The sequence below is a fragment of the Oncorhynchus tshawytscha genome, linkage group LG12 (assembly GCF_018296145.1).
Source record: "Oncorhynchus tshawytscha isolate Ot180627B linkage group LG12, Otsh_v2.0, whole genome shotgun sequence".
Taxonomy (NCBI): Eukaryota; Metazoa; Chordata; class Actinopteri; order Salmoniformes; family Salmonidae; genus Oncorhynchus; species Oncorhynchus tshawytscha.
In genome coordinates, this window is record NC_056440.1 from 17,469,866 (window position 1) to 17,484,940 (window position 15,075).

General features: G+C 45.0%; 1 protein-coding gene across 2 annotated transcripts in view; it reads right to left on the reverse strand.

Moving 5' to 3' along the window:
- LOC112236287 (phosphoglucomutase-like protein 5) overlaps positions 1–15,075 on the reverse strand; it is a 38,963-nt gene that overhangs the window by 1,531 nt on the left and 22,357 nt on the right. For both annotated transcript variants that reach the window (XM_042331414.1, XM_042331413.1), the window contains exons 7-10: positions 12,765–12,880; positions 6,707–6,842; positions 6,203–6,386; positions 1,699–1,836 (exon numbers count right to left, since the gene is read on the reverse strand). In XM_042331414.1, coding sequence (XP_042187348.1) covers positions 1,699–1,836; positions 6,203–6,386; positions 6,707–6,842; positions 12,765–12,880 — 574 coding nt within the window. The remainder of the gene's footprint in view (positions 1–1,698; positions 1,837–6,202; positions 6,387–6,706; positions 6,843–12,764; positions 12,881–15,075) is intronic.

Genomic DNA, 15,075 nt, shown 5'->3' on the forward strand with positions numbered 1-15,075 from the left:
CTAATACTGTGGCATGGTTAAAGTACACTACCAGTCAAACACAATATGATACTGACTAATACTGTGGCATGGTTAAAGTACACTACCAGTCAAACACAATATGATACAGACTAATACTGTGGCATGGTTAAAGTACACTACCAGTCAAACACAATATGATACTGACTAATACTGTGGCATGGTTAAAGTACACTACCAGTCAAACACAATATGATACAGACTAATACTGTGGCATGGTTAAAGTACACTACCAGTCAAACACAATATGATACTGACTAATACTGTGGCATGGTTAAAGTACACTACCAGTCAAACACAATATGATACTGACTAATACTGTGGCATGGTTAAAGTACACAAGGTGAAACACAATATGATACTGACTAATACTGTGGCATGGTTAAAGTACACTACAGGTCAAACACAATATGATTCTGACTAATACTGTGGCATGGTTAAAGTACACTACCAGTCAAACACAATATGATACTGACTAATACTGTGGCATGGTTAAAGTACACTACAGGTCAAACACAATATGATACTGACTAATACTGTGGCATGGTTAAAGTACACTACAGGTCAAACACAATATGATACTGACTAATACTGTGAACCACAATATGATACTGACTAATACTGTGGCATGGTTAAAGTACACTACCAGTCAAACACAATATGATACTGACTAATACTGTGGCATGGTTAAAGTACACTACAGGTCAAACACAATATGATACTGACTAATACTGTGAACCACAATATGATACTGACTAATACTGTGGCATGGTTAAAGTACACTACAGGTCAAACACAATATGATACAGACTAATACTGTGGCATGGTTAAAGTACACTACCAGTCAAACACAATATGATACTGACTAATACTGTGGCATGGTTAAAGTACACTACAGGTCAAACACAATATGATACTGACTAATACTGTGGCATGGTTAAAGTACACTACCAGTCAAACACAATATGATACTGACTAATACTGTGGCATGGTTAAAGTACACTACAGGTCAAACACAATATGATACTGACTAATACTGTGGCATGGTTAAAATACACTACCAGTCAAACACAATATGATACTGACTAATACTGTGGCATGGTTAAAGTACACTACCAGTCAAACACAATATGATACTGACTAATACTGTGGCATGGTTAAAGTACACTACCAGTCAAACACAATATGATACTGACTAATACTGTGGCATGGTTAAAGTACACTACAGGTCAAATACAATATGGCCACACCAACAGCAATAGAAGACACTCACTCCAAAGTCTACCGAGCAGCTAAAACTACTATCACATGTCATGTCACCATGTCACATGTTGTTCAGACACCCAGATGGAGGTGGGTTGTTTAATATGATAATATTGCATGCAACCACTGTGAACCAAACCCTACTGTTGAGAATGTCCTTGTGGTTGAATAATATATCAAATGGATCAATGAAAATGATAATGTTGAGTTGATCCTCTCCTTAGTTATGGGTCTGAAAGTTCATACAAGGAAACAATGATGACACACACACACACACACACACACACACACACACACACACACACACACACACACACACACACACACACACACACACACACACACACACACACACACACACACACACACACACAGTGTAGTAGTACCTATCAGAATGGATTCCAGTGTACTCCTTACCTGAGTTTCTCTGTTATGTCTCTCGGGGTCTCTCTCGAAGCTCTCTGCGTAGATCCGGACTGTGGCCCCGGCCCCTCCCCCACTCCCACTCAGACGGAAGACCAGACGGGACTCATCTGTGAAGACAATCCGCAGACCCTGTATGCAGACAGAACAGAGACAGTGAGATAGGTATGCAGACAGACCAGAGGCAGTGAGACAGGTAGAAATACAGACCAGAGGCAGCGAGACAGGTAGAAAGACAGTCCAGAGGCAGTGAGACAGGTAGAAAGACAGACCAGAGGCAGTGAGACAGGTAGAAAGCCAGACCAGAGGCAGTGAGATAGGTAGAAAGCCAGACCAGAGACAGTGAGATAGGTATGCAGACAGACCAGAGGCAGTGAGACAGGTAGAAAGACAGACCAGAGGCAGTGAGACAGGTAGAAAGACAGTCCAGAGGCAGTGAGACAGGTAGAAAGCCAGACCAGAGGCAGTGAGATAGGTAGAAAGCCAGACCAGAGTGAGATAGGTATGCAGACAGACCAGAGGCAGTGAGACAGGTAGAAAGACAGACCAGAGGCAGTGAGACAGGTAGAAAGACAGTCCAGAGGCAGTGAGACAGGTAGAAATACAGACCAGAGGCAGCGAGACAGGTAGAAAGACAGTCCAGAGGCAGTGAGACAGGTAGAAAGACAGACCAGAGGCAGTGAGACAGGTAGAAAGCCAGACCAGAGGCAGTGAGACAGAGCAGTCAGTGTTGTTAATGCAGTATCAACTGACGTCCCCTAGATGCCACTGTAGTCCTATGCATGTGTGTGTGTGTGTGTGTGTGTGTGTGTGTGTGTGTGTGTGTGTGTGTGTGTGTGTGTGAGCATTTAATATACAGTACATCCCTGTATGTCTATATGTAGGTGTTTGAGTCAGAGAGAGAGGGGGTCAATGTACAGTAGTATGTGTGTAGTCTTTCTCTGTGGGAACAATTCAGTAGCAGGCTACAGAGGCAACCCTGGCATAGCTCTGTAAAGCCTCTCTCAACTTGTCATCACAGCCAGTCTGTCTGTGTGTGTGTGTGTATATCTGTGAGTATGTGTCTCTGTTTATTAATGGGATGGCAGGTAGCCTAGTGGTTAAGGATGTTAGGCCAATAACTGAAAGGTCGCTGGTTCAAATCCCTGAGCCAACTAGGTGAAAAATATGTTGATGTTCCCTTGAGCAAGGCACTTAACCCTAATTTATCCTGTAAGTTGTTCTGGATAAGAATGTCTGCTAAATTAATATATGGAGTGCGTATGCAGACAGCGCATCCCCCTCTCACAGGCAGAGTGGAGAGACAACAGCTGACACAACACTGTGGAATGTCCAGTATATACACAGAGGAGTAGGTTTCCTGGGGAGGGAGAAGCTGTCACACCTTTTGGTGAGTGACTAACTAGCTGTAACTGCTGTGGAGCTGGCCGAGAGGTCTGATCCGGCTACTGTGACAGGCCCGATTGGGAGGGTGACTGACTAAAAACAAACCACACACCATCTCTTATGACATCACGCATCCCAGGCCAAGACACCTGACACCAATAGGATTTACGTGTGAAGTATGAGCTGAAAAGTGTCGACGCCAGGAGATATTCCAGGGTTTGTGGGGAGGATGGGACAGTGGGACAGAGACCGCTGCCAAGTGAAAAGCCTGTGTGTGTGTGTGTTTACATTTCCCAACAGTAGATGGTGTAACACTCATCATCTTTACTGACTCTGACACAGTCTGACTCATCAGTCTTTACACCAATCACAATAAAGACCCAACCGAGACATTTCTGCCTCCAACAAAGAGATGAAAGTTCTCAGACTAAACCAAGTCTACCAATCACAATAAAGGCCAAGCCAAAACATCCTACATCATCCACTGTGATATCACTGCTCTATACATCACTTGTTCCTAAAGCTTTTAGCCCTGTGACCGACCTAAACCTTTTAGCCCTGTGACCCACCTAAACCTTTTAGCCCTGTGACCCACCTAAACATTTTAGCCCTGTGACCCACCTAAACCTTTTAGCCCTGTGACCCACCTAAACCTTTTAGCCCTGTGACCCACCTAAACCTTTTAGCCCTGTGACCCACCTAAACCTTTTAGCCCTGTGACCCACCTAAAGCTTTGGGAGTCTTCTCATGACTCAACATGTCACCAGGACCAATGCCATAGACTCGATTGTGACTAGCAGGTCACCTCTCACCCATCGGGAAACAGTGAAGTAGGCATTGCAGAGATGTGTTTACCGTCAACAGCAGGCCAACTGTTCCTAAGCAACAGGTTGTACATCACACCATTATTACACTACTGTTCCTCTGCCTGTCTGGCTGTCCTGTTTCTGTCTTTTACTAAAGCAAAGAAGGGCTCTGCTGTGTTACCGTCAACAGCAGTGTGTGTGTGTGTGTGTGTGTGTGTGTGTGTGTGTGTGTGTGTGTGTGTGTGTGTGTGTGTGTATGTGTGTGTGTCTACGCACTGGCTGAGGAGGAGGGTTAGAGACAGCCATGCCCAAACATGGAACCCCAGTCTGAACACATGGCTACCTGGGAGGTCTGGAGCAGAGAGGGGTAGGAGGACACAAGTAGAGATGGAAAGAGAGAAGAGGAATATGTGCTGACTTTCAGATGGTATTTAATCAACTAATAAAGTCAACAGTTATATGGACCTCATCATAGACACCCCCCCATCTTGCCCCCCCACCTCATCGGCAGACTCGACAGCCTTGGTTTCTCAAATGATTGCCTCGCCTGGTTCACCAACTACTTCTCTGATAGAGTTCAGTGTGTCAAATCGGAGGGTCTGCTGTCCGGACCTCTGGCAGTCTCTATGGGGGTGCCACAGGGTTCAATTCTTGGACCGACTCTCTTCTCTGTATACATCAATGAGGTCGCTCTTGCTGCTGGTGAGTCTCTGATCCACCTCTACGCAGACGACACCATTCTGTATACTTCCGGCCCTTCTTTGGACACTGTGTTAACAACCCTCCAGGCAAGCTTCAATGCCATACAACTCTCCTTCCGTGGCCTCCAATTGCTCTTAAATACAAGTAAAACTAAATGCATGCTCTTCAACCGATCGCTACCTGCACCTACCCGCCTGTCCAACATCACTACTCTGGACGGCTCTGACTTAGAATACGTGGACAACTACAAATACTTAGGTGTCTGGTTAGACTGTAAACTCTCCTTCCAGACCCATATCAAACATCTCCAATCCAAAGTTAAATCTAGAATTGGCTTCCTATTTCACAACAAAGCATCCTTCACTCATGCTGCCAAACATACCCTTGTAAAACTGACCATCCTACCAATCCTCGACTTTGGCGATGTCATTTACAAAATAGCCTCCAATACCCTACTCAACAAATTGGATGCAGTCTATCACAGTGCAATCCGTTTTGTCACCAAAGCCCCATATACTACCCACCATTGCGACCTGTACGCTCTCGTTGGCTGGCCCTCCCTTCATACTCGTCGCCAAACCCACTGGCTCCATGTCATCTACAAGACCCTGCTAGGTAAAGTCCCCCCTTATCTCAGCTCGCTGGTCACCATAGCATCTCCCACCTGTAGCACACGCTCCAGCAGGTATATCTCTCTAGTCACCCCCAAAACCAATTCTTTCTTTGGCCGCCTCTCCTTCCAGTTCTCTGCTGCCAATGACTGGAACGAACTACAAAAATCTCTGAAACTGGAAACACTTATCTCCCTCACTTGCTTTAAGCACCAACTGTCAGAGCAGCTCACAGATTACTGCTCCTGTACATAGCCCACCTATAATTTAGCCCAAACAACTACCTCTTTCCCAACTGTATTTAATTTTTATTCATTTATTTATTTTGCTCCTTTGCACCCCATTATTTTTATTTCTACTTTGCACATTCTTCCATTGCAAAACTACCATTCCAGTGTTTTACTTGCTATATTGTATTTACTTTGCCACCATGGCCTTTTTTGCCTTTACCTCCCTTCTCACCTCATTTGCTCACATTGTATATAGACTTGTTTATACTGTATTATTGACTGTATGTTTGTTTTACTCCATGTGTAACTCTGTGTCGTTGTATCTGTCGAACTGCTTTGCTTTATCTTGGCCAGGTCGCAATTGTAAATGAGAACTTGTTCTCAACTTGCCTACCTGGTTAAATAAAGGTAAAATAAAATAAATAAAATAAAATCCCTCTCATCTCCTGCTCTCCTCTCCCCCTCTCATCTCCTCCTCTCATCTCCTCCTCTCCCCCTCTCATCTCCTCCTCTCCCCCTCTCAACTCCTCCTCTCCCCTTCTCATCTCCTCCTCTCCCCCTCTCATCTCCTCCCCTCTCCCTCTCATCTCCTCCTCATCTCCTCCTCTCATCTCCTCCTCTCCCCCTCTCATCTCCTCCTCTCCCCTTCTCATCTCCTTATCTCCCCCTCTCATCTCCTCCTCTCCCCCTCTCATCTCCTCCTCTCACCCTCTCATCTCCTCCTCTCATCTCCTCCTCTCATCTAAGAGCCATGTTTACAGACCTGGTTGCGGACCACGGTTCCGTCCACAGGGTCGATGTACTCAAAGTTATCAGCCCGCTCCACACTGTAGACGTTAGTCCCCACAGCAAACTTCTGGGTAAGAAAGGCCTTGTCTGTGATCACCCCCTCCAAGTCTCTCATCAGGTAGAATGCAGCTCTGGGGTCCACGCCTTCATAGTCAAACCTGGGAACACATACACACAAGCATGAATGTGGCATAAAGACACACTCCTAGAAACCACAAGCTTAGAGACAAACACAGAAAGAAGCATCCCCGTCTATTCAAGTCTATTAGATAAGGACATGACATCGTCAATGTGTCTTTCTGTGTTCACTACACATGTATTGCAATCCACTGATTGATTTATTGGTTGATTGATTGATGTATTGGTTGTTTGAGTGATTGATTGATTGTTTGATTGATTTATGGATTGGTTGGTTGAGTGATTGACTTCATTATTGATTGGTTGGTTGAGTGATTGATTGATTGCATAGCAGAGTGACCTGCAGAAGTAGTTGCGTCCGAGCTTGGCCCAGTGGTCCTTGACGATTTCCTCCACGCCCTGTTTCCTGACAGCCATGATGGACAGCCACACCAGCACCGACCACAGACCATCCTTCTCACGGATGTGGTCTGAACCTGGACAAGAGACACAAGTTCGCCCAGGAAACCATAAATCTTTATAACCATGTTATAACCTTGTATAAAAACCTTCATAACCCTGTTATTACCTGTTATAATCATATGGAGCAGAGTGGGATGATGGACTAACATGGGATATTTAGAAAGGGAAGTTATCCTGTAGGATAACAAGATGAGGCTAGGTCTATGTCATAGGCATTTTAACAGGCATTCTGACAGGCATTCTGACAAGAACCCTTCAGTTCAACTCTGAGCCATAGAATTTAACAGCCGCTAGTTTTATTTATCTGTCTCTCACACAAACACTGAACGCCTCTCCTGGGTGGCTGATGGCTATCCGCAGCTATCCACACCAAGGAAGGGTGTGTTTGATTTTCGTATGGCCACATATGCTGAATGTATGTGCTATATTTGTACATTTGATTCATTTAGCAGACATTCTTATCTAGCGAGTGACAAGCAAGGTATTTGGATAGTAGGGTCAACAATATACTGATAATACCAAACGTTAGGAACACCTTTTTATTGAACCTTTATTTAACCAGGTGGCCAGTTGAGAACAAGTTCTCATTTACAACTGCGACCTGGCCAAGATAAAGCAAAGCAGTGCGACACAAACAACAACACAGAGTTACACATGGAATAAACAAACACAGTCAATAATACAGTCTAAGTGTACAAATGAGGTAGGATAAGGGAGGTAAGACAATAAATAGGCCATAGTGGCGAAATAATTACAATATAGCAATTAAACACTGGAATGATAGATGTGCAGAAGATGAATGTGCAAGTAGAGATACTGGGGTGCAAAGGAGCAAAATCAATCAAATAAATAACAGCATGGGATGAGGTAGTTGGATGGGCTATTTACAGATGGGCTATGTACAGGTGCAGTGATCTGTGAGCTGCTCTGACAGCTGGTGCTTAAAGTTAGTGAGGGAGATATGAGTCTCCAGCTTCAGTGATTCTTCAAATTCGTTCCAGTCAATGGCAGCAGTGAACTGGAAGGAAAGGAGGAATTGGAAGGAAGGAATTGGTTTTGGGGGTGACCAGTGAAATATACCTGCTGGAGCGTGTGCTACAGGTGGGTGCTGCTATGGTGACCAATGAGCTGAGATAAGGCAGGGCTTAACCTAGCAAAGACTTATAGATGACCTGGAGCCAGTGGGTTTGACGACGAATATGAAGCAAGGGCCAGCCAACGAGAGCATATAGGTTGCAGTGGTGGGTATTATATGGGGCTTTGGTGAAAAAACAGATGGCACTGTGATAGAATGCATCCAATTTGCTGAGTAGAGTGTTGGAGGCTATTTTGTAAATGACATCGCCGAAGTCAAGGATCAGTAGGATAGTCAGTTTTACGAGGGTATGTTTGGCAGCATGAGTGAAGGATGCTTTGTTGCGAAATAGGACACCGATTCTAGATTTAATGTTGGATTGGAGATGCTTAAGGTGAGTCTGGAAGGAGATTTTACAGTCTAACCAGACACCTAGGTATTTGTAGTTGTCCACATATTCTAAGTCAGAACCGTCCAGAGTAGTGATGCTGGACGGGCGAGCAGGTGTGCGCAGCGATCGATTGAAGAGCATGCATTTAGTTTTACTTGCATTTAAGAGCAGTTGGTGGCCATGGCATTGAAGCTCATCTGGAGGTTTGTTAACACAGTGTTCAAAGAGGGGCCAGAAGTATACAGAATGGTGTCGTCTGCGTAGAGGTGGATCAGAGAATCACCAGCAGCAAGAGCGACATCATTGAGGTATACAGAGAAGAGAGTCAGCCCGAGAATTGAACCATGTGGCACCCCCATAGAGACTGCCAGAAGTTTGGACAACAGGCCCTCCGATTTGACACACTGAACTCTATCATAGAAGTAGTTGGTGAACCAGGCGAGGCAGTCATTTGAGAAACCAAGGCTGTTGAGTCTGCCGATAAGAATGTGGTGATTGACAGAGTCGAAAGCCTTGGCCAGGTCGATGAATACAGCTGCACAGTATTGTCTCTTATTGATGGCGGTTATGATATCGTTTAGGACCTTGAGCATGGCTGAGGTGCACCCATGACCAGCTCGGAAACCAGATTGCATAGCGGAGAAGGTACAGTGGGATTCAAATAGTCGGTGATCTGTTTGTTAACTTGTCTTTCGAAGACCTTAGAAAAGCAGGGTAGGATGGATATAGGTCTGTAGCAGTTTGGGTCTAGAGTGTCTCCCCATTTGAAGAGGGGGATGACCACGGTAGCTTTGCAATCTTTGGGAATCTCAGACAATAACGAAAGAGAGGTTGAACAGGCTAGTAATAGGGGTTGCAACAATTTTGGCGGAAGATTTTAGAAAGAGAGGGTCCAGGTTGTCTAGCCTGATGTCTGTCTGATTTGTAGGGGTCAATATTTTGCAGCTCTTTCAGAACATCAGCTATCTGGATTTGGGTGAAGGAGAAATGGGGAGCCTCCGGCAAGTTGCTTGGGGGGGGGGTACAGGGCTGTTGATCGGGGTAGGGGTAGCCAGGTGGAAAGCATGACCAGCCGTAGAAAAATGCTGATTGAAATTCTCAATTATCATGGATTTATAGGTGGTGACAGTGTTTCCTAGCCTCAGTGCAGTGGGCAGCTGGGAGGAGGTGCTCTTATTCTCAGTGGACTTTACAGTGTCCCAGAACTTTTTGGAGTTTGTACTACAGGATGCAAATTTCTGTTTGAAAAAGATAGCCTTCGCTTTCGTAACTGCCTGTGTATATTCAATGCTAATGCACTATGCCACAGGATGTTTTTGTGCTGGTCAAGGGCAGTAAAGTCTGGAGTGAATCAAGGGCTATATCTTTTCCTGGTTCGAAATTGTTTGAATGGGGCATGCTTATTTAAGATGGTGAGGGAAACACTTTTAAAGAATAACCAGGCATCCTCTACTGATGGAATGAGGTCAATATCCTTCCAGGATACCCAGGTCAGGTCATTAGAAACGCCTGCTCGCTGAAGTGTTTTAGGAAGCGTTTGACAGTGATGAGGGGTGGTCGTTTGACCGCAGACCCATTACAGACACAGGCAATGAGGCAGTGATCGCTGAGATCCTGGTTGAAGACAGCAGAGGTGTATTTGGAGGGCAGGTTGGTCAAGATGATATCTATGAGGGTGCCCGTGTTTACGGATTTTGGGTACCTGGTAGGTTCATTGATAATTTGTGTGAGATTGAGGGCATCAAGCTTAGATTGTAGAATGGCCGGGGTATCATGCATGTCCCAGTTCACGTCAACTAACAGCACGAGCTCTGAAGATAGATGGGGGGCAATCAATTCACATATGGTGTCCACGGCACAGCTGGGGGTAGAAGGTGGTCTATAGCAAGTGGCAACGGTGAGAGACTTGTTTCTGGAAAGGTGGATTTTTAAAAGTAGCAGCTCAAATTGTTTAGGCACAGACCTGGATAGTAAGACAGAACTCTGCAGGCTATCGCTGCAGTAGATTGCAACTCCGCCCCCTTTGGCAGTTCTATCTTGTCAGAAAATGTTATAGTTAGGGATGGAGATTTCAGGATTTTGGTGGTCTTCCTAAACCAGGATTCAGACACGGCTAGGGCATCCGAGTTGGCAGAGTGTGCTAAAGCAGTGAATAAAACAAACTTAGGGAGGAGGCTTCTAATGTTAACATGCATGAAACCAAGGCTTTTACAGTTACAGAAGTCAACAAATGAGAGCGCCTGGGGAATGGGAGTGGAGCTAGGCACTGCAAGGCCTGGATTAACCTCTACATCACCAGAGGAACAGAGTAGGAGTAGGATAAGGGTATGGCTAAAGGCTATAAGAAATGGTTGTCTAGTACATTTGGAACAGCGAGTAAAAGGAGCATGTTTCTGGACACGGTAGAATAGATTCAAGGTATAATGTACAGACAAATGTATGGTAGGATGTGAATACAGTGGAGGTAAACCTATGCATTGAGTGACGATGAGAGAGATATTGTCTCTAGCAATATAATTTAAACCAGGTGAGGTCACCGCATGTGTGGGAGGTGGAACTAAAGGGTTAGCTAAGACGTATTGAGCAGGGCTAGAGGCTCTACTGTGAAATAAGGCAATAATCGCTAACCAAAACAGCAATGGACAAGGCATATTGACATGATGTTGCCCTCTTTGAGTACAGCGAGCACCATCCCCCACTCTCTGCTTCTACAACCAGACTGCTGTGGTCAGAGGTCGTAAATTCCTAAGGAAGACCCTGCCTCATGGACACACAGTTATAGAGAGTAGTTTTCATGGAGACAAAGGAAATCCTTTCACCTCACAGAACGTGAGGTACGAACAAATTTCATGTTCCAGAGAAAGTGTAAAAGATCGGTGAAGAATCCAGCTACGAACTGGTGCGTTTGGCACAACTTGGCAAGCTCAAGAGAGACGGTGTGGCCACATTACCATAACGCTGTTTATATAATAGCCTCAGATATGAGGTTTACATCTAATTGTTCTATAATGATGAATGAGTGAGGCTGATACTGTTTGAATAATGGTGTAATATGATTGTGGACTGTTTAATGAATAATTTTGCACGCCCAATTTTTCAGTTTTTGATTTGTTAAAAAAGTTTGAAATATCCAATAAATGTCGTTCCACTTCATGATTGTGTCCCACTTGTTGTTGATTCTTCACAAAAAAATACAGTTTTATATCTTTATGTTTGAAGCCTGAAATGTGGCAAAAGGTCGCAAAGTTCAAGGGGGCCGAATACTTTTGCAAGGCACTGTATGTAATATGTTATATTAATGGAGGTGAGAGTCATACTTTACGGAGCAGAATGTACATTATGTAGAAATGATACATCAACCATGGCACTGGGCTCTATGGATTTAAATTACAATGGACAAAAAAAGCGGACTAATGTTCATAACATGACATGAATGAAAGCTCCAGCCAACAGGAAGAGAGAGATAGGATCGAACCCTGAGCTCTGAGTGACGAGCATACTCCTGATTTACTGCTTAGCTCCATTTAGATGTTTGGCCTTAAAGCAGAAACTCACACAGCACTCTGTCCATCTCTTTCTCTTCCCTTTTCTCCCCTGCTCTCATCCTCCTCTTCTGTATTTCACTTAATTACCTCTTGTTCTACTGTCCTCCTGTTTCTGTCTCTCTTTTCCGCTCTCTCTCTTGCTCACTTCAACCTGCTCCGTTTCTTTATCCTGTTCCCTCTCACTTCTTTCTTTCTATCTCCATACTCACCTTTCCCTTTCTATCTCTCTCTCCATCTCAGATTCCTCACACTCTCTCTCCACTGAAGAGATTGATACAGAGAGAGAGAGACATAAACAGAGAGAAACAGAGATAGATAGATAGAGAGAGAGAGAGAGAGAGAGAGAGAGAGAGAGAGAGAGAGAGAGAGAGAAAGAAAGAAGGGTAATAAGAGTTAGCTGCAAGGAGAGAGTTTTTCCTGGTGGGCTGAGAAGCAGCAGCAGCTGCCGGCAGAGGCCCGTGGGTTCTGGTGATTCACGGAGCTCCTCTCTCCTTTTATAGCAGAAGAATGGGGATTATTCACACACACAACACACGGCACCTCAAATCTATTAGGCTGGGATGACTCCGACCAGAGGCAGGCCTCTATTTATGGATGTGATGAACTGTATACGGATCAGAGGAGGCTGGTGGGAGGAGCTATACGAGGATGGGCTAATTATAATGACTGGAATGGAATAAATGGAACGGTATCAAACACATGAAACATATGAAACCAAATGATTGGCTCCATTCCATTGATTCCATTCCAGCCATTACAATGAGCCCATTCTTCTAGAGCTCATCCCACCTGCCTCCTCTGATATGGCTGTCTAGGAACAGACAGGCTTTTACTGAAAGGTGAGCAAACTCAGCTGCTGACAAGCTGCAGTACGACTCAGGTGAATGTCAAACAGGAGTAGAGAGAAACAGTCAGTAACACTCACTTGTCCCGAAGCTCTCCTCTCCGCAGAGCGAGCACCTCCCAGAGTCCATCAGGTTCCCAAAGAATCTCCAGCCTGTAGGAGTCTCATACAGCGTCACCTTCAGGGCTTTGGCCACCCTGTGCACGCACGCACACACACACACACACACACACACACACACACACACACACACACACACACACACACACACACACACACACACACACACACACACACACACACACACACACACACACACACACACACACACACAGGAGAGAGCACAGATTAGTTTGTTACATTATGTTACATACATTATTTAACAGACACACAGTGTGTTCAGGGAATCATTTGGATTATACAACACACCTCTGGAGAACATTATCAACACCAGCCTTTCTCCAATGTTTGAGCAGCCCCTTTCTCAAGTTAAGACAGTGAGAGCTCACAAACTACAAACTTACCTTCCAGGCTGCTGGCCTGAAAAAGTAGTCATCTACTCATCCAATATCTTAATAACAAAGCTAGATAACCTTTCAAATAACGTTAGTTTTGAGAATGAGCCATGCACTCGCTCTCTCAGTCACACAGAGAGAGAGAGAGAGAGAGAGAGAGAGGGAGAGGGAGAGGGAGAGGGGAAGGGAAGGAGGGAGGGAGATAAAGTTAGAGGTAAAGGGCAGATAGACAGGGAAAGAGTTATAGGTAAAGGGCAGATAGACAGGGAGAGAGTTAGAGGTAAAGGGCAGATAGACAGGGAGAAAGAGAAGGAGTTATAGGTAAAGGGCAGATAGGCAGGGAGAAAGAGAGGGAGTTATAGGTAAAGGGCAGATAGACAGGGAGAGAGTTAGAGGTAAAGGGCAGATAGACAGGGAGAAAGAGAAGGAGTTATAGGTAAAGGGCAGATAGACAGGGAGAAAGAGAGGGAGTTATAGGTAAAGGGCAGATAGACAGGGAGAAAGAGAGGGAGTTATAGGTAAAGGGCAGATAGACAGGGAGAAAGAGAGGGAGTTATAGGTAAAGGGCAGATAGACAGGGAGAAAGAGAGGGAGAGAGGGAGAGGTAAGGAGGAAGATAGACAGGGAGAAAGAGAGGGAGAGGTAAAGAGGAAGATAGACAGGGAGAAAGAGAGGGAGAGGTAAGGAAGGAGGAAGATAGACAGGGAGAAAGAGAGGGACAGGTAAGGAGGAAGATAGACAGGGAGAAAGAGAGGGAGAGAGTTAGAGGTAAAGGGAAGATAGACAGGGAGAAAGAGAGGGAGAGAGTTAGAGGTAAAGGGAAGATAGACAGGGAGAGAGTTAGAAGTAAAGGGAAGTTAGACAGAGAGAAAGAGAGGGAGAGGTAAGGAGGAAGATAGACAGGGAGAAAGAGAGGGAGAGAGTTAGAGGTAAAGAGGAAGATAGACAGGGAGAAAGAGAGGGAGAGAGTTAGAGGTTAAGAGGAAGATAGACAGGGAGAAAGAGAGGGAGAGAGTTAGAGGTTAAGGGAAGATAGACAGGGAGAAAGAGAGGGAGAGGTAAGGAAGGAGGAAGATAGACAGGGAGAAAGAGAGGGAGAGGTAAAGAGGAAGATAGACAGGGAGAAAGAGAGGGAGAGGTAAGGAAGGAGGAAGATAGACAGGGAGAAAGAGAGGGAGAGGTAAAGGGAAGATAGACAGGGAGAAAGAGAGGGAGAGGTAAAGAGGAAGATAGACAGGGAGAAAGAGAGGGAGAGGTAAAGAGGAAGATAGACAGGGAGAAAGAGAGTGAGAGGTAAAGGGAAGATAGACAGGGAGAAAGAGAGGGAGAGGTAAAGGGAAGATAGACAGGGAGAAAGAGAGGGAGAGGTAAAGAGGAAGATAGACAGGGAGAAAGAGAGGGAGAGGTAAAGAGGAAGATAGACAGGGAGAAAGAGAGGGAGAGGTAAAGAGGAAGATAGACAGGGAGAAAGAGAGGGAGAGGTAAGGAAGGAGGAAGATAGACAGGGAGAAAGAGAGGGAGAGAGTTAGAGGTACAGGGAAGATAGACAGGGAGAAAGAGAGGGAGAGGGGGTACTAATTTGTAGGGTACTTATTTGTCGGGTACTAAATTGTAGGGTACTTCCTCTCTGATAGAGAAGTGAGCTTGCCAAAGTTTTGGTATACGATGGCCCCTCCCTAATGCTTCAAAGCATCTGAAAGGACGACAACCATCATTTCTCCACTTCTGGCATGACTCCAAAAATGAGTTGTTCAATAAAACATGCAACTAACAGAACTATTTTGCTGCTATTGGAAACACTGCTGATCACTTCAATTCTGGATTGTGGAATTCTGTAGGAATTCTGAGAGGGGGTCAGACATTAAGATGTTGTCATA